The sequence below is a fragment of the Oncorhynchus mykiss genome, chromosome 6 (assembly GCF_057628025.1).
Source record: "Oncorhynchus mykiss isolate SJ-2025 chromosome 6, ASM5762802v1, whole genome shotgun sequence".
Classification (NCBI taxonomy): Eukaryota; Metazoa; Chordata; class Actinopteri; order Salmoniformes; family Salmonidae; genus Oncorhynchus; species Oncorhynchus mykiss.
Window position 1 is genome coordinate 9212664 of NC_143027.1, and position 20685 is coordinate 9233348.

General features: G+C 42.2%; 1 protein-coding gene across 1 annotated transcript in view; it reads left to right on the forward strand.

Moving 5' to 3' along the window:
- The first annotated feature begins 8034 nt into the window (after positions 1 to 8034).
- Positions 8035 to 20685, forward strand: part of opn4xb (opsin 4xb) — a 30281-nt gene continuing 17630 nt past the window's right edge. Inside the window, exon 1 of the mRNA XM_021605184.3 lies at positions 8035 to 8481. Within this exon, the coding sequence (XP_021460859.2) occupies positions 8312 to 8481 (170 nt within the window). The 5' untranslated portion in view covers positions 8035 to 8311. The remainder of the gene's footprint in view (positions 8482 to 20685) is intronic.

Below are 20685 nucleotides of genomic sequence, written 5' to 3' on the forward strand. Positions count from 1 at the left end.
ACCTCAGCTCCCGACAAAAGTCTTAACACCACAGCAGAACAGTCCACACCAGACCCTGATCATAGCGTAGACATCACAGCAGAACAGTCCACACCAGACCCTGACCATAGCGTAGACATCACAGCAGAACAGTCCACACCAGACCCTGATCATAGCGTAGACATCACAGCAGAACAGTCCACACCAGACCCTGATCATAGCGTAGACATCACAGCAGAACAGTCCACACCAGACCCTGACCATAGCGTAGACATCACAGCAGAACAGTCCACACCAGACCCTGACCATAGCGTAGACATCACAGCAGAACAGTCCACACCAGACCCTGACCATAGCGTAGACATCACAGCAGAACAGTCCACACCAGACCCTGACCATAGCGTAGACATCACAGCAGAACAGTCCACACCAGACCCTGACCATAGCGTAGACATCACAGCAGAACAGTCCACACCAGACCCTGATCATAGCGTAGACATCACAGCAGAACAGTCCACACCAGACCCTGACCATAGCGTAGACATCACAGCAGGACAGACAAATGAAGAACTCCAAACCCTCTGAGTACCCCCCCTGTCAGCCACCCTGATAGCCCTCCTGACAACCCCCCCACACCGACTGAGGACAAACACAAGACACAGATTGTTCTTCTTATGGACTCAAATGGGAAATATATACAAGAAAAAAAACGTTTCCCAAAACACAGTGTGTCTAAACTTTGGTGTCCAAACACCCAGCACACTCTAGACCTTCTGTCTGAGGTCAAACTAGGGTCACCTAGCGACATAATAATACACACAGGCACAAACGACCTGAGAACACAGCAGGAAAGGGTGGCCACAGCACTCTAATGGAGTGATTGAAAAAGCTTCTTCTACATTCCCCAATGCACAATCTCTACCCTGCTACTACAAAAAGACTTCCAACCTGTTACCACGAAAATACTTCCACCCTGCTACCATACAATGTATTTCCCGTGAACGTGCCTCAAAACCAAATGTTTTCCTGGCCCACCACTCCACCCTGGCCCACCACTCCACCGTGGCCCACCACTCCACCCTGGCCCACCACTCCACCGTGGCCCACCACTCCACCCTGGCCCACCACTCCACCGTGGCCCACCACTCCACCCTGGTCCACCACTCCACCGTGGCCCACCACTCCACCCTGGTCCACCACTCCACCCTGGCCCACCACTCCACCCTGGCCCACCACTCCACCCTGGCCCATCACTCCACCCTGGCCCACCACTCCACCCTGGCCCACCACTCCACCCTGGACTTGAACAGCCTTTACGACCAGGTCCAGCTATACAAGGCAGCAGTACTCACCTTCGCCTGGATCCTAAAGGACATCGCTCTTATACTCTGCCCCAACACTTCACACAGCAACAGTTCAGTAGACACCCCGCCCAGACCAGCGAGACCCCCCCCGGACCTACAGATAGAGGACCCACACCGAGAGGACCTACATCCAGACCACTACACCACCAGCCACATCCCCCACCCCCACCCCAACATCCCCCCAAGTCAACCATGCCCACACCCCATTTAGGCCCCCTCATATCAGACCTATGCGCCTCCTGCCCACCCCATGCCTCCTGTCCCGCAAAGAGGGCCTCAACATGGAAGTCACACATACACCCAGACAGTGAGGGGGAAAACAGGCCCAACCCCCACTCTTACACTAGCCCAAGCCAATGGAATGTACCAGAGGCTCAGCAGGCTCTGCTCACACTAACTGTCCTGAGGCCAAACCCACAACCAACAACATTGGACACTTTATGGAACACAAAGCCTTCACTATCTCATCCTGGCATATCCAAGGCCTGAGGTCATCTGCCTTTGGCCTAACGAGCAGGAACCTGGACGTCATCAAAGAAATCAGAAATACAGACATTGTCATCCAACAAGAAACCTGGTGTAGAGGAGACGGACCCACTGGTTGTCCTCTAGGTTGTAGAGAGCTGGTAGTCCCATCCACCAAACTACCAGGTGTGAAACATGGAAGGGACTCAGGGGGTATACAGACCTAAAACAGGAACATTTTACATTTGGCTAGGAATTCAAAAGTAAATTATCTTAATAGAGAAAAATGTCCTGTGTGCTACCTATAATCCCCATACTTTAATGAAGACAGCTTCTCCATCCCGGAGGGGGAAATAAATAATTTCCAGGCCCAGGGACATGTACTAGTATGTGGCAACCTAAATGCCAGAACCGAACAAGAACCTGACAACCTCAGCACACAGGGGGACACACACCTTCCTGGAGGTGACAGCATTCACTGCCCCAAATCCCACTAGGCACAACTATGACAGCATAGCCAACAAAACGGGTCACAACTCCTGCAGCTCTGTCGCACGATGGGTATGTACATAATCAATGGTAGGCTTCGAGGGGACTCCTATGCTAGATACACCTATAGCTCAACTCTTGGCAGTAGTACCGTAGTCTATTTTATCACTGACCTCAACCCAGAGTCTCTCAGAGCGTTCACTGTCAGCCCACTGACACCCCTATCAGATCACAGCAAAATCACAGTCTACTTGAACAGAGTAATACTCAATCATGAGGCATCAGAGCCAAAGGAACTGAGTAATATTAAGAAATGCTATAGATGGAAGGAAAGTAGAGTGGAAACCTACTAAAAAACAATTAGGCAACAACAAATTCAATCCCTTTTAGACAACTTCCTGGACAAAATGTTCCAGTGTAATAGTGAAGGTGTAAACGTGGCAGTAGAAAATCTAAAAAGTATATTTGACCTCTCAGCTTCCCTATCAAATCTAAAAATGTCAAACAGAAAACCAAAGAAAATGAACAACAATGACAAATGGTTTGATGAAGAATGCAAAAACCTAAGAAAGAAATTGAGAAACTTGTCCAAGCAAAAACATAGAGACCCAGAAAATCTGAGTCTATGCCTTCACTGTGGTGAATCACTAAAACAATACAGAAATACACTATGTAAAAAGACGGAACAGCACGTCAGAAATCAGCTCAATGTAATTGAAGAATCCATAGACTCTAACCACTTCTGGTAAAATTGGAAAACCATAAACAAACAACACAGAGAATTACCTATCCAAAATGGAGATGTATGGGTAAACCACTTCTCCAATCTTTTTGGCTCTATAACAAAGAACAAACAGCAAAAACATATACATGATCAAATACAAATCTTAGAATTAACTGTTAAAGACTATCAGAACCCACTGGATTCTCCAATTACCTTGAATGAACTACAGGACAAAATAAAACCCTCCAACCCAAAAAGGCCTGTGGTGTTGATGGTATCCCCATGAAATTATAAAATATACAGACAACAAATTCCAATTGGCTATACTTAAACTCTTTAACATTATACTTAGCTCTGGCATCTTCCCCAATATTTGGAACCAAGGACTGATCACCCTAATCCACAAAAGTGGAGACAAACTTTACCCCAATTTAACTACCATGGGATATGTGTCAACAGAAACCTTGGGAAAATCCTCTGCATTATCATTAACAGCAGACACATAGATTTTGTCAGTGAAAACAATGTTCTGAGAAAATGTCAAATTGGCTTTTTACCAAATTATCGTACGTCAGACCACATATTCACCCTGCACACCCTAATTGACAAACAAACCAAAACAAAGGCAAAGTCTTCTCATGCTTTGTTGATTTCAAAAAAGCCTTTGACACAATTTGGCATGAGGGTCTGCTATACAAATTGATGGAAAGTGCTGTTGGGCGAAAAACATTCAACATTATAAAATCCATGTACACAAACAACATGTGTGCGGTTAAAATTGGCAACAAACACACATATTTCTTCCCACAGGGCCATGGGGTGAGACAGGGATGCAGATTAAGCCTCACCCTCTTCAATGTATATATCAACGAATGGGCGAGGGCACTAGAACAATCTGCGGCACCCGGCCTCACCCTACTAGAATCTGAAGTCAAATGTCTACTGTTTGTTGATGATCTGGTGCTTCTGTCACCAACCAAGGAGGGCCTACAGCAGCACCTATATCTTCTGCACAGATTCTGTCAGACCTGGGCCTTGACAGTAAAGCTCAGGAAGACAAAAATAATGTTATTCCAAAAAAGGTCCAATTGCCAGGACAACAAATACCTCGGCCTAAACATCAGTGGCAAGGCAAGGAGGGCCTTCTATGCCATCAAAAGGAACATAAAATTTGACAGACTAATTAGGATCTGGCTAAAAATACTTGAAAAGTTATAGAAGCCATTTCCCTATATGGTTGTGAGGTCTGGGGTCCGCTCACCAACCAAGGATTCACCAAATGGGACAAACACCAAATTGAGACTCCGCATGCAGAATTCTGCAAAAATATCCTCAGTGTGCAACGTAAAACACCAAATAATGCATGCAGAGCAGAATTAGGCCGATACCCGCTAATTATCAAAATCCAGTAAAGAGCTGTTAAATGTTACAACCAACTAAAAGGAAGCGATTCCCAAACCTTCCATAACAAATCCATCACCTACAGAGAGATGAACCTGGAAAAAAGTCCCCTAAGCAAGTTGGTCCTGGGGCTCTGTTCACAAACACAAACAGACCCCAGAGTCCCAGGACAGCAACACAATTAGACTCAACCAAATCACGAGAAAACAAAAAGATAATTACTTGACACATTGGAAAGAATTAACAAAAAAACTGAGGAAACTAGAATGCAATTTGGCCCTAAACAGAGAGTACACAGTGGCAGAATACCTGACCACTGTGACTGACCCAAACTTAAGGAAAGCTTTGACTATGTACAGACTTAGTGAGCAGTCTTGCTATTGAGATAGGCCACCGTAGGCAGACATGGCTCTCAAGAGAAGACAGGCTATGTGCTCACTGCCCACAAAAGGAGGTGGAATCTGAGCTGCACTTCCTAAACTCCTGCCACTTGTGTGACCATATTAGAGACACATATTTCCCTCAGATTACACAGATCCTAATAGAATTCGAAAACAAACCCAAATTTGATCATCTCCAATATCTACTTGGTGAAATACCACAGTGTGCCATCACAGCATCAATATTTGTAACCTGTTGCCACAAGAAAAGGGCAACCAGTGAAGTACAAACACCATTGTAAATACAACCTATATTTATGCTTATTTATTTTACCTTTTTTACTTTAAACATTTGTACATTGTTACAACAATGTAAATAAACATAATACGACATTTGAAATGTCTTTATTCTTTTGGAACTTCTGTGAGTGTAATGTTCATTTTCATTTTTTATTTCACATTTGTATATTATCTACTTCATTTGCTTTGGCAATGTTAACATATGTTTCCCATGCCAATAAAACGCCTTGAATTGATTTCAGAGTTCCCAGTTGTTTTGAATGCGGCATTTAACGCAAAATTACGTAGTGACCCGTGAATGCATTTGGTCAGCTGTTCGATTTCACTTACCGGCATGTCAACTGAGACAGGATCACAGTCAAACGGATTGTGAAGTATGTCCCAAACTGCTCTTCCAAGCGTTGGAGTTGAGCAGTCAACACCCGTGTGGGACACATAGTGATGCTGTTTTCTGTTAGAAACATGCACTGCCGAGGGAAAGGGGCTCGCGTTTGAAAGACTCTCCCAATTAGAATTCTTCCGTCTGAATACACTGATTCGGTCACTCATCTGTAGAATGTTTTTGTATTTTCCCTAAATGCATATCTCCACATAGTTTTGCGAAAAGGCGTGCGCGCAGCTGCAGTATATCTCCGAGTTCTGTGCTCAGCTCTTTTGCCGCCAATTGCTATCTATCATACAATGCGTCCATATCGCAGAGGGAGACTCATTCATAACTAGAGTGCAGAGGCTTGACCGCTGTCCCACCATAGATGGAGCCCCATCTGTGCAAAAACCCACCATTCGATCTCATGGACTCAGTTTATCGTCAATGTAGCCACACAGCACATTGAACATCCCCTGTGCCGTTTCATGCTCGGGAATCGTGAGACAGAAAAATAGGTCCTCGTGAATAGCATCCCCCGACATGTATCGCGAACAAAAGTCAATGCATGGGCATCTCGGCCCTCACAGCTAGCGTCCGTTTGGAGAGCATAAACCGGGCAGTTTTTGAGTCGTTCAGTCAGTTTCCTCTTGATTGCTAACAATAGCATACATTCTTCGTATAACAGTGTTTTCTGACAAAGGTATTTATAGGAGTTTCTGTGCCTCTGCATCCCCCACACATTGTTTTCACCTTATTAATTGTGTCGGGTACTATCAAAGTCTCTGCAGTAGTGTGTGGTTTCATAACGTAGCAGGCCTAGCCACTCACGGTGGGAATGACTCAAGTGCAATGGTCATGTGCGGCCATATCCCATGATCTAAGGGCGCTCTCTGGTTGAATTAGATCTTTTAGATTGGAATCATTTTCATTTAGATGTGTAAGGTATTATAATATGGGGCCGCGACCCCAGTTTGGGAACCACTTCTCTTTTACATATTTAAAAACATTTTTTTTTAACCTTTAACTAGGCGTGTCAGTTAACAACACATTCTTATTTACAATGACGCCTACACGGACCAAACGCGGACTACGCTGGGTCAATTGTGCCCTGCCCTATGGGACTCCCAATCACAGCTGGTTGTGATACAGACCTTCAGGGTCACTGTGACTATCGGTTTGAGTAATGACTACAAAATCACATTTTAAGTAACTATATTCAGATACACTATATTACCAAAAGTATGCGGACACCTGCTCAGCAAACATCTCATTCCAAAATCATGGGCATTAATATGGAGTTGGTCCCTCCTTTGGTGCTATGAACAGCTGCCACTCTTCTGAGAAGGCTTTCCACTAGATGTTGGAACATTGCTGCGAGGACTTGCTTCTTTTCAGCCACAAGAGCATTAGTGAGGTTGGGCACTGATATTGGGTGATTAGGCCTGGTTCACAGTCGGATTCTTCCCAAAGGTGTTCGATGGGGTTAAGGTCATGGGTCTCTTTGGAACTCGCTAGTGAGTGTTGCAACCAAGAACAGACTATTTTAACACGCTTCAGCACACATCGGTCCCGAACAGCAACTCATTTGAAGGGGTGTCCACATACTTGTGTATATATAGTGTATATTTAAAGGTGCACTATGCAGAAATTGCACCCACATTTCCTGGTTGCTCAAATTCAAATGGTTTGCCTAATTTCAGTTAATGTGACAAAATAAATAAGAATATTTCAGAATATTTATGTACAATCGAAACTGCTGTGAAATACCTTTCCCATAACCAAAAATATTGTATTCCCAGCTGTTTAAAGCTGGTGTACAAAACCCAAAGTAAAAGATGCAAAAACTTAGAACAGGAAGTGCACATAGAACAGATCAACCGCTTCCTAGACTTGCTTTCAATGAGAATGCCAGATCTATAACTCAAATGTCTATGTGAATTTGGTCAGGTCGCACAAAAAGCTAGGTTTACTGTCATTGGCTTAGGGTCATTGGGCTAGGGTGGTTGGGCTAGGGTTAGGGTCATTGGGCTAGGTTTGTTAGACTAGGGTTAGGGTCATTGGGTTAGGGTGGTTGGGCTAGGGTTAGGGGCATTGGGCTAGGGTGGTTGGGCTAGCGTTAGGGGCATTGGGCTAGGGTGGTTGGGCTAGGGTTAGGGGCATTGGGCTAGGGTCATTGAGGCTAGGGACGTTGGGCTAGGGTTATTGGGATAGGGTTAGGGGCATTGGGCTAGGGTTGTTGGGCTATGGTTAGGGTTGTTAGACTAGGGTTAGGGGCATTGGGCTAGGGTCATTGAGGCTAGGGACGTTGGGCTAGGGTTGTTGGGCTATGGTTAGGGTCATTGGGCTAGGGTTGTTAGACTAGGGTTAGGGTCATAGGGCTAGGGTCATTGGGCTCGGGATAGGGTTGTTGGGCTACGGTTAGGGTCATTGGGCTAGGGTCGTTGGGCTCGGGTTAGGGTCGTTGGGCTCGGGTTAGGGTTGTTGCCTGTCTGTGTCCGGGCTACTGCTGCCTGCCTGCTGCCTGTAGCTGGTGGATGACATTATGGGTCTGACATAATCGCACACAGTGATGGGACTGAATCTGCTTTGCGTGAGGTGGCTTGGAGAGAGAGAAAGACAGAGAGAGAGAGAGAGCGAGAGAGAGAGAGAGAGAGAGAGATGAGAAAGAGGGAAGGGACTGAGATAGAGAGACAGATGGAGACAAAGAGTGGTTGTGTGTATGAGAGAGAGATACAGCAAAATAGAGGGGGGAGTTTGAGAGAGGGAGAGAGAGAGTGCGACTAGAGCCAGCGAGAGGGAGCTGGGGAACGTTGGAGTGGACTGGACAGATGCTGGTACCCCTATGGTCCAGGGCCAGGCGAGCAACATGGAGGAGCAGCATCAAGTTCAGCACAGCTTCTTCAAGAAGGTGGACGTCCCAGACCATGTCCACTACATCGTGGCCTTCTTCGTGTGTATCATTGGAACACTGGGGGTGACGGGGAACGCATTGGTCATGTTCGCTTTCTGGAGGTTAGTGACTGGCTGAGGGAAAGCATGGGGGATGATTTGTTACAGTTTTACAGTCGCTCAGAGAGTCTATCGTGAATGAGGAGAATACAATGCTGTGGTCTTTTTTTTTTTTGGTCTATCAAATTCAATGAAATATTATTTGGAGCTCTTTCAAAGTGAATTTACATTTCCAGGGGGCATTGTTTGTCAACATTGTGTGATATTTACTTCCTTCTCTGTTAGTTAGAATTGATTTGGCCTCAGTGGTCTTGTTCATTTCTATTGATGTTGCCAAAGTGAGAGGATGGGAGCCAAATGTGGTCATTTTCAAGGAATGGAAGGGACTGAATGAACAGTGCAATATGAGGGTATGCAACAGGTAGTGCAAGATAATGGTGCAAGCAGTGTGATGTGCTGTCTAATGATTTTCCATATGATGCCGAATTTAGAAAATCTATTTGAATTCTACTCCTGGGGACAGGACCTAAATAAAGAAAATTCAGCACGATAAGCTCTGGCTGCTGACTGAAATGCAGTTGTTTGTGCACTCCATTAGCCTGTAGCCACAGCTGCTCTCTGTGCTCCATTTATGGAAGCTTAAAGAGGCAATCTGCAGTTCAAACAATAACGATGCGGCACCACGTCTCTGTTTTGGTAAAAACCTGAGGGATAGGGCTGGAGAAATGTAACCACTCTCAGATTCATAGACAGAACTATGGATGCAAGGACTGACCATACATGATATCAAAACTATAGTTTTTTTTTACCATGTTTTCAGGATATGCAGTGTTTGTTTACATTTACATTGACATATACTTTGAGGTAAAACATGCTTATATTTTGTGTTCTGATGAGGTATGACAGTTGAACTAAGCAGATGAGGCATTTATAAGTTACATTCTTCAAGAACCAATGGGTATACTGTATATCATGTATTTAAAGTCCAAAAATGCACAACGCAACGTTAACTCACTGAGGAGAGATGAAGTCCAGTTAACAGTTAACAGTTCCTGAAAAAGGAGGAAAAAAGCCTCCCGGGGCATAAACATGACTATTGCATTTGATTTTGTCGTAAGTTACTTGGATATTTTTAAAATTGCATTGCTGGACTTTAGAGGGAATAGGCTTACATTTTGTTCCCTGCCCAACACATATTTTAAGGGTAAAAAAAACAGCATGCCTAACCATAGTTATGGTTTACACTTTGTAAAAGTAGATTTTTTCTTTATAGAGCAAAGTAATATTCTGTATTGCATATCACAGGACTGGTTTTCTTGCTGTATAACACAGTAAAGTACCCCTGCTGTAAAACACAGTAAAGTACCCCTGCTGTATACCATAGTAAAGTACCCCTGCTGTATAACACAGTAAAGTACCCCTGCTGTATAACATAGTAAAGTACCCCTGCTGTATACCATAGTAAAGTACCCCTGCTGTAAAACATAGTAAAGTACCCCTGCTGTAAAACATAGTAAAGTACCCCTGCTGTATACCATAGTAAAGTACCCCTGCTGTAAAACATAGTAAAGTACCCCTGCTGTATACCATAGTAAAGTACCCCTGCTGTAAAACATAGTAAAGTACCCCTGCTGTATAACATAGTAAAGTACCCCTGCTGTAAAACATAGTAAAGTACCCCTGCTGTATAACACAGTAAAGTACCCCTGCTGTAAAACATAGTAAAGTACCCCTGCTGTATACCATAGTAAAGTACCCCTGCTGTAAAACATAGTAAAGTACCCCTGCTGTATAACATAGTAAAGTACCCCTGCTGTATACCATAGTAAAGTACCCCTGCTGTAAAACATAGTAAAGTACCCCTGCTGTATAACATAGTAAAGTACCCCTGCTGTAAAACATAGTAAAGTACCCCTGCTGTAAAACATAGTAAAGTACCCCTGCTGTATACCATAGTAAAGTACCCCTGCTGTATACCATAGTAAAGTACCCCTGCTGTATAACATAGTAAAGTACCCCTGCTGTAAAACATAGTAAAGTACCCCTGCTGTATACCATAGTAAAGTACCCCTGCTGTATAACATAGTAAAGTGCCCCTGCTGTAAAACATAGTAAAGTACCCTGCTATAAAACATAGTAAAGTACCCTGCTATAAAACATAGTAAAGTACCCCTGCTGTATAACATAGTAAAGTACCCCTGCTGTAAAACATAGTAAAGTACCACTGCTGTAAAACATAGTAAAGTACCCCTGCTGTATACCATAGTAAAGTACCCCTGCTGTAAAACATAGTAAAGTACCACTGCTGTAAAACATAGTAAAGTACCCCTGCTGTAAAACATAGTAAAGTACCCCTGCTGTATACCATAGTAAAGTACCCCTGCTGTAAAACATAGTAAAGTACCCCTGCTATAAAACATAGTAAAGTACCCCTGCTGTAAAACATAGTAAAGTACCCCTGCTATAAAACATAGTAAAGTACCCCTGCTGTAAAACATAGTAAAGTACCCCTGCTGTATACCATAGTAAAGTACCCCTGCTGTAAAACATAGTAAAGTACCACTGCTGTAAAACATAGTAAAGTACCCCTGCTGTATACCATAGTAAAGTACCCCTGCTGTAAAACATAGTAAAGTACCCCTGCTATAAAACATAGTAAAGTACCCCTGCTGTATAACATAGTAAAGTACCCCTGCTGTATACCATAGTAAAGTACCCCTGCTGTAAAACATAGTAAAGTACCACTGCTGTAAAACATAGTAAAGTACCCCTGCTGTATACCATAGTAAAGTACCCCTGCTATAAAACATAGTAAAGTGCCCCTGCTATAAAACATAGTAAAGTACCCCTGCTGTATAACATAGTAAAGTAACCCTGCTATAAAACACAGTAAAGTACCCCTGCTATAAAACATAGTAAAGTACCCCTGCTATAAAACATAGTAAAGTACCCCTGCTGTAAAACACAGTAAAGTACCCCTGCTGTATAACATAGTAAAGTACCCCTGCTGTAAAACATAGTAAAGTACCCCTGCTATAAAACATAGTAAAGTACCCCTGCTGTAAAACATAGTAAAGTGACCCTGCTATAAAACACAGTAAAGTACCCCTGCTGTAAAACATAGTAAAGTACCCCTGCTGTAAAACATAGTAAAGTACCCCTGCTGTATAACATAGTAAAGTACCCCTGCTGTAAAACATAGTAAAGTACCCCTGCTGTATAACATAGTAAAGTACCCCTGCTATAAAACACAGTAAAGTACCCCTGCTGTAAAACATAGTAAAGTACCCCTGCTGTAAAACATAGTAAAGTACCCCTGCTGTAAAACATAGTAAAGTACCCCTGCTGTAAAACACAGTAAAGTAACCCTGCTGTAAAACATAGTAAAGTACCCCTGCTATAAAACACAGTAAAGTAACCCTGCTGTATAACATAGTAAAGTACCCCTGCTATAAAACATAGTAAAGTACCCCTGCTGTAAAACATAGTAAAGTACCCCTGCTGTAAAACACAGTAAAGTAACCCTGCTGTAAAACATAGTAAAGTACCCCTGCTATAAAACACAGTAAAGTACCCCTGCTATAAAACACAGTAAAGTACCCCTGCTATAAAACATAGTAAAGTACCCCTGCTGTAAAACATAGTAAAGTACCCCAGCTGTAAAACATAGTAAAGTACCCCTGCTGTAAAACATAGTAAAGTACCCCTGCTATAAAACATAGTAAAGTACCCCTGCTGTATAACATAGTAAAGTACCCCTGCTATAAAACATAGTAAAGTACCCCTGCTGTAAAACATAGTAAAGTACCCCTGCTGTAAAACATAGTAAAGTACCCCTGCTGTATAACACAGTAAAGTAACCCTGCTGTAAAACATAGTAAAGTACCCCTGCTGTAAAACATAGTAAAGTACCCCTGCTATAAAACATAGTAAAGTACCCCTGCTGTATAACATAGTAAAGTACCCCTGCTATAAAACATAGTAAAGTACCCCTGCTGTAAAACATAGTAAAGTACCCCTGCTGTAAAACATAGTAAAGTACCCCTGCTGTATAACACAGTAAAGTAACCCTGCTGTAAAACATAGTAAAGTACCCCTGCTGTAAAACATAGTAAAGTACCCCTGCTGTAAAACATAGTAAAGTACCCCTGCTGTAAAACACAGTAAAGTACCCCTGCTGTAAAACACAGTAAAGTACACCTGCTATAAAACACAGTAAAGTACCCCTGCTATAAAACATAGTAAAGTACCCCTGCTGTAAAACATAGTAAAGTAACCCTGCTGTAAAACACAGTAAAGTACCCCTGCTGTAAAACATAGTAAAGTACCCCTGCTGTAAAACACAGTAAAGTACCCCTGCTGTAAAACATAGTAAAGTACCCCTGCTGTAAAACATAGTAAAGTACCCCTGCTGTAAAACACAGTAAAGTACCCCTGCTGTAAAACATAGTAAAGTACCCCTGCTGTAAAACATAGTAAAGTACCCCTGCTGTAAAACATAGTAAAGTACCCCTGCTGTAAAACATAGTAAAGTGCCCCTGCTGTAAAACATAGTAAAGTACCCCTGCTGTAAAACACAGTAAAGTACCCCTGCTGTAAAACATAGTAAAGTACCCCTGCTATAAAACATAGTAAAGTACCCCTGCTGTAAAACATAGTAAAGTACCCCTGCTATAAAACATAGTAAAGTACCCCTGCTGTAAAACACAGTAAAGTACCCCTGCTGTAAAACATAGTAAAGTACCCCTGCTGTAAAACATAGTAAAGTACCCCTGCCATAAAACATAGTAAAGTACCCCTGCTGTAAAACATAGTAAAGTACCCCTGCTATAAAACATAGTAAAGTACCCCTGCTGTAAAACATAGTAAAGTACCCCTGCTGTAAAACATAGTAAAGTACCCCTGCTATAAAACATAGTAAAGTACCCCTGCTGTAAAACATAGTAAAGTACCCCTGCTGTATAACACAGTAAAGTAACCCTGCTGTAAAACATAGTAAAGTACCCCTGCTATAAAACATAGTAAAGTACCCCTGCTGTAAAACATAGTAAAGTACCCCTGCTGTAAAACATAGTAAAGTACCCCTGCTGTAAAACATAGTAAAGTAACCCTGCTATAAAACACAGTAAAGTACCCCTGCTGTAAAACATAGTAAAGTACCCCTGCTGTAAAACATAGTAAAGTACCCCTGCTATAAAACATAGTAAAGTACCCCTGCTGTAAAACATAGTAAAGTACCCCTGCTGTAAAACATAGTAAAGTACCCCTGCTGTAAAACACAGTAAAGTACCCCTGCTGTAAAACATAGTAAAGTACCCCTGCTATAAAACATAGTAAAGTACCCCTGCTGTAAAACAAAATTATAATGTAGCTGGCAACTCTGTTTACCAGTATGTTACTGTAAATGTACAGGGACATTTTGTAATGTGTAGTCAACTTGTCATTGTCTTGTATTGCCAGAATTATAAGTCTTCAGCCTATTCTTATAACTAGTCTCATCAATCATTTTCAGACTTGATCAATTATTCAAGTTGTCATTAAACACCTTCTTATTACACTCAGGCGTCAATCGAACCAATTGTTTTGGGACAACAACAAAAAAGAGGCTGTCTAGACTCATTTTAGAATTATAGCATCATTAGATATACTGTGTGTACATATAACTAGGAATAAAGTCAAAGATAGTAAACAGTAGCAGCAGCATATGTGATGAGTCAAATAAGGCCTTTCTCTGACACCGCCTGGTTTAAAGGTCCTGGATGGCAGATAGATTGGCCCCAGTGACGTACTGGGTCGTACGCACTACCCTCTGTAGTGCCTTGCGGTCGGAAGCCAAGCAGTTGCCATATCAAGCAGTGATGCAGCCAGGCAAGATTCACTCAATGGTGCAGCTGTAGAACTTTTAGAGGATCTGAAGGCCTTTGCCATATCTTTTCAGCCTCCTGGAAGAGGAGCTCTCTTCACGACTGTGTTGGTGTGTTTGTACCATGATAGGTCCTTAAGGATGTTGCCACCGAGAAACTTAAAGCTCTCCCCTACAGCCTCATTGATGTGAATGGGGGTGTGCTCGGCCCTCCGTTTCCTGTAGTCCACGATCAACTCCTTTGTCTTGCTGACATTGAGGCAGAGGTTGTTGTCCTGGCACCACACTGCCAGGTCTCAGCCTTCCACCATATAGGCTGTCTCATCGTCGTCTGTGATCAGACTACCACTGTCGTGCAGAGTGGAGTGCAATAGAGATAGTGTCTGTTGGGGCTGTATGTGAATTGACGTGGGTCTAGGGTATCTGGGATGATGGTCTTGATGTGAGCCATGACCAGCCTTTCAAAGTATAATAATAATATAATAATTTAGACAGGTTACCATGGTATTCTCGGGCACAGGGACTATGGTTGTCTGCTGAAACATGTAGGTATTACAGACGGGGTCAGGGAGAGGTTGAAAATGTCAGTGAAGACACTTGCTAGCTGGTCAACGCATGCCCTGAGTATGCGTCCTGGTAATTAGTCTGGCCCTGTGGCCTTGTGAATGTCAACCTGTTTAAAGGACTTACATCGGCTACGGAGAGCATGATCACATAGTCGTCCGGAGCAGCTGGTGCTCTCACCCATGGTTCAGTTTTGTTTTCTCGAATCGAGCATAGAATACATTTAGTATATCTGGTACAGTAGGCTTGCGTCCCTGGGCAGCTGGTGGCTGGGTTTCCCATTGTAATCCGTGCATCAGAGCTTGTGTAGTAAGATTTGATCTTAGTCCTGTATTGATGCTTTGCCTGTTTGATGGTTTGTCAGGAAGGCGTAGCAGGATTCTTTTATAAGCGTCCGGATTTGTGTACCGCTCCTTGGAAGCGGGCAGCTCTAACCTTTAGCTCAATGCGGATGTTGACTGTAATCCATGGCTTATGTTTGGGGTATGTATGTACGGTCACTGTCAAGGATTACATCGTTGATGCACTTATTGATGAAGCTAGTGACTGACGTGGTAAACTCCTCAATACCATGGGATGAGTCCTGGAACATATGGCAGACTAGCGAAAGTCCTGTAGCTTAGCATCCACTTCACTGGACCACTTCCCCATTGAGCGTGTCACTGGTACTTCCTGTCTGAGTGTTTGCTTGTAAGCAGGAATCAGGAGGATAGAGATTTGGTCAGATTTGCCAAATGGAAGGTGAGGGAGAGCTTTGTATGCCTCTCTGTGTGTGGAGTAAATGTGATCTAGAGTTTTTTCACCTCTAGTTGCACAGGTGACATGCTGGTAGAAATAAGGTTAAACGGATTTCAGTTTTCCTGCATTAAAAACACCGGCCACTAAAGCATTTTCTTGTTTGTTTATGGCCCTATACAGCTCATTGAGTGCCATCATCGGTTTGTGATGACAGTTACAAAAAATATACTACAGATGAAAACTCCCTTGGTAAATAGTATAGTCTACTGCTTATCATGAGGCATTCTAACTCTGGCGAGCAGTACTTCAAGATTTAACATTAGAGATTGTGCACTAGCTGTTGTTAACAAAGAGACATGTACCACCCCCATTGAGCTTACCCGACGCTGCCGTTCTGTCCTGCCAATGCATAGAAAAAACAGCTTCAGTCCTTGCTCAGCCATGTTTCAGAGAAACATAGGATATTGCAGTTCTTCAGGTCCTGTTGATAGGAAAGTCTCAAACGGAGCTCGTCCATTTTGTTCTCCAGAGATTGTACATTCGCCAATAGAACAGAGGGTAGAGGTGGATTATTTACTCATCGCTGTAGTTTAATCAACCCGCACGTCAGCCTTTATGTCACAGTCTCTTTCTCTTCCGAGTGTCAGGGATCAGGGCCTGGTCCGGAGTGAGCAGTGTGTCCTGTGCTGCCGCCTCATTGAAGTAGAAATCTTCATCCAAATTGACGTTAGTGATCGCTGTTCTGATGTCCAGAAGCTCTTTTTGGTCAAAGGAAACGATGGCGGAAACATTATGTACAAAAAAAAAGTTACGGCCAGTACAAAAAAATACACAAAAAACATCCCCTATACATTTCAGACCTGGGTTCAAATACTTGTGTAGGTTTATGTCTAACAGTATGCATTTATCTTTATATCTAACAGTATGCATTTATGTTCATGTCTAACAGTATGTATTTATGTTTATGTCTAACAGTATGTATTTATGTTCATGTCTAACAGTATGTATTTATGTTTATGTCTAACAGTATGTATTTATGTTTATGTCTAACAGTATGTATTTATGTTCATGTATAACAGTATGTATTAGTACTTGAAGTAGTTGTAAATACATTCCAACATTTAACTACTAGTATTTTCAAACAAATGTTGTCTAAATACTTCCTTAAATACAGTAAATAGTAGTTAAACCCAGGTCAGGGAGCCATTGCTACTATTGCCTGTTATAAGCAGTGGGGTACAGCACTTAAGTAAAAATACTTTAAAGTACTGTTTAAGTAGTTTTTTGGAGTAGCTGTACTTTACGTAACGAAAGCCCCGTATACTACCCACCACTGCGACCTGTATGCTCTCGTTGGCTGGCCCTCGCTTCATATTCGTCGCCAAACCAGATCACTGAAGCTGGAGACTCATTCTCCCTCACTAACTTTAAGCATTAGCTGTCAGAGCAGCTCTCAGATCACTGCATCTGTACATAGCCCAAACAACTACCTCATCTCCATATTGTTATTTATTTTAATTTTTTTTGCTTTTTGCACCCCAGTATCTCTACTTGCACATTCATCTTCTGCACATCTACCATTCCAGTGTTTAATTGCTAAATTGTAATTACTTTGCCACCACGGCCTATTTATTGCCTTACCTCCCTAATCTCACCTCATTTGCACACACTGTATATAGATTTTTTTTCCTATTACGTTATTGACTGTATGTTTGTTTATGTGTAACTCCATGTGTTGTTGTTTGTGTCGCACTGCTTTGCTTTATCTTGGCCAGGTTGCAGTTGCAAATGAGAACTTGTTCTCAACTGACCTACCTGGTTAAATAAAGGTGAAATAAAAACATTTAAAAAAATACTCAACTACATTCCTAATGACAATAATGTACTTTTTACTCCATACATTTTCCCTGACACCCAAAGTACTTATTACATTTTGAATGGTTAGCAGGGCAGAAAAATGGTCCAATGCACACACTTATCAAGAGAACATCCCTGGTCATCCCTAATGTATCTGATCTGGAGGACTCACTAAACAGAGAACATCCCTGGTCATCCCTACTGCCTCTGATCTGGAGGACTCACTAAACAGAGAACATCCCTGGTCATCCCTACTGCTTCTGATCTGGAGGACTCACTAAGCAGAGAACATCCCTGGTCATCCCTACTGCTTCTAATCTGGAGGACTCACTAAACAGAGAACATCCCTGGTCATCCCTACTGCTTCTAATCTGGAGGACTCACTAAACAGAGAACATCCCTGGTCATCCCTACTGCTTCTGATCTGGAGGACTCACTAAACAGAGAACATCCCTGGTCAGCCCTACTGCTTCTGATCTGGCAGACTGACTAAACAGAGAACATCCCTGGTCAGCCCTACTGCTTCTGATCTGGCAGACTGACTAAACAGAGAACATCCCTGGTCAGCCCTACTGCTTCTGATCTGGCAGACTGACTAAACAGAGAACATCCCTGGTCATCCCTACTGCTTCTGATCTGGAGGACTCACTAAACAGAGAACATCCCTGGTCATCCCTACTGCTTCTGATCTGGAGGACTCACTAAACAGAGAACATCCCTGGTCATCCCTACTGCCTCTGATCTGGAGGACTCACTAAACACAAATGCTTCGTTTGTAAAATATTTCTGAGTGTTGGAGTGTGTCCCTGGCTATTCGTAAAAATTTCAAATCATGAAAATCGTGCTGTTTGATTTGTTTAATATAAGGAATGTGAAACGATGTATACTTTTACTTTTGATACTTAAATATACTTTAGCAATAACATTTACTTTTCAAACTTAAGTAGATTTAAAACTAAATACTTTTAGACTTACTCAAGTACTATTTTACTGGGTGACTTTCACTTTAGTGATTAGCTATTAAAGTATATTTACTTTTACTCAGGTATGACAATTGGGTACTTTTTCCACCACTGGATATAAGCATAAAGGACCATGTACATTTGGTCAAGAAAAGTTGGTCATGCATGATAAGATTACGCTCTGATCCAGAAAGAGTATTGCCGACCTACTCTTCCCCTGGTCTTGTCTATTATTTTATTGAAGTTAATTGATTTCTGACATCAGGTCCCAAGGTAGAAGGTATTACCGAATGCATTTATATTTCAGCTCTCCTCCAGATTAAATGTCCTCTTCGAACAATTGTTCCATACGTGGTGCTGCATGCATTCATTAAGTCAGGACACAGTCACGTACGTATATACTGCTGATACTCTGTTCATTATCCATGTATAGTCACTTCACCCCTACCTACATGTATATATTACCTCGATTAACCTGTACCCCCGCACACTGACTCGGTACCGGTACCCCTTGTATATAGCCTCGTTATTGTTATTTTATTGTGTTACTTTTTAATAATTTTTTTACTTGACTTTATTTGGTAAATATTTTCATAACTCTTCTTGAACTGCACTGTTGGTTAAACGGGCTTGTAAGTAAGCATTTCATGTTAAGGTTTACACATTGTATTCGGCGCATGTGACAAATAAAGTTTGATTTGATGCACTCTATAAAAGCAAGGGCGCAGTCTGCGGGTAGGAGTGGTGACATTTTACTGTGGATGAGGATCGATGACAGACTGTTTTCATGTGTTGTGTACCTCCATTCAAGTTGATTTGCCAAATTTTCATAGAGTTTGGTGTCATTTTTGCTTAGATATCATGGTAGGGCGATTTGAATTTAACAGTTAGCTTCAACCAACAGCTATTGTCGCGCCTATAATACATATTTTATAAATTTATACAATTTTTAAATATATATAATAACAATGTCCTTGGAGATTTAAGACTTATAGTGACCCATTAATCAGAGAGTAGGGGATGTTTTAAGGGACGGGGTGATCATGTGAAAAGATTTTAGCCACCTCAAGCTCAACAAGTGCTTGTTGAGTGGATGTCCAAATGTAGGCCCTCACATTGTATTACATCCTTACACAACAACAATAACAATGTTTTTGAATGATCCCAGCCACACATGATGAGCAATTGTATTGAATAAGGCCCATCGTTATATGGATCTCTGATTTAATGCACTCCCAGCCTCTCGTCATGTGCCGTCCGTCTTTTACCGAAAACAACATACCAGGTTTTTTAACAGGGTGGTTAGCAGTTTCGTTTTAAGAGTATTACTTGCGGCTAGCTAGCTCAAATTCTAGACGTCAGATTAAAATGAGAACGTAGCGTCCATAAAGTGACCATTGGAATAAAACAATTATGAATTTACTAAATTTGACGTGCACAATTCCGTCCATTAAGAACCAACGATGTGTTACCTTTTTGCAGTATTTGACAATGCTAACATCTCTTTTCAACTGAATCTCAGAGTTCTCTCAAACCGGGCCAGCAACTCAACAACACCATCGAGGCAGCAGCCAGCCATGATAGGAAGTGGTTCAGGACAAACCTAGGCTACTATAGATAGCTATATGTTGGTTCTCAAGCTGAGGTTAATCAATAAATGCATACAGATAATTGTCCAACTTGAAAAATGGGTTAGTTGTTGTTAGTGACCTGAATGTGGTTTTGTTTTGATTGGCTAACGTTAGGTACCCAGCTAGCCAGCAGCTGTAATGTTAGCCAACTAGCTAACGTAATGATACACCACAGATACTGGTATTTTATTAGGATCTCCATTAGCTGTTGCGGAAGCAGCAGCTACTCTTCCTGGGGTCCACACAAAACATGAAACATGACATAATACAGAACATCATTAGACAAGAACAGCTCAAGGACAGAACTACATGTTGGCTAGCTAGCTATATTTTATATATAAACTCAGAAAAAAAGAATCGTCCTCTCACTGTTACCTGCGTTAATTTTCAGCAAACTTAACATGTGTAAATATTTGTATGAACATATTCAACATAAGATTTAACAACTGAGACATAAACTGAGCAAGTTCCACAGATGTGCGACTAACAGAAATTGAATAATGTGTCCCTGAACAAAGGGGGGGGGGGGGGGGGGGTGAAAATCAAAAGAAACAAGTCAGTATCTGGTGTGACCACCAGCTGCATTAAGTACTGCAGTGCATCTCCTCCTCATGAACTGCACCAGATTTGTCAGTTCTTGTTGTGAGATTTT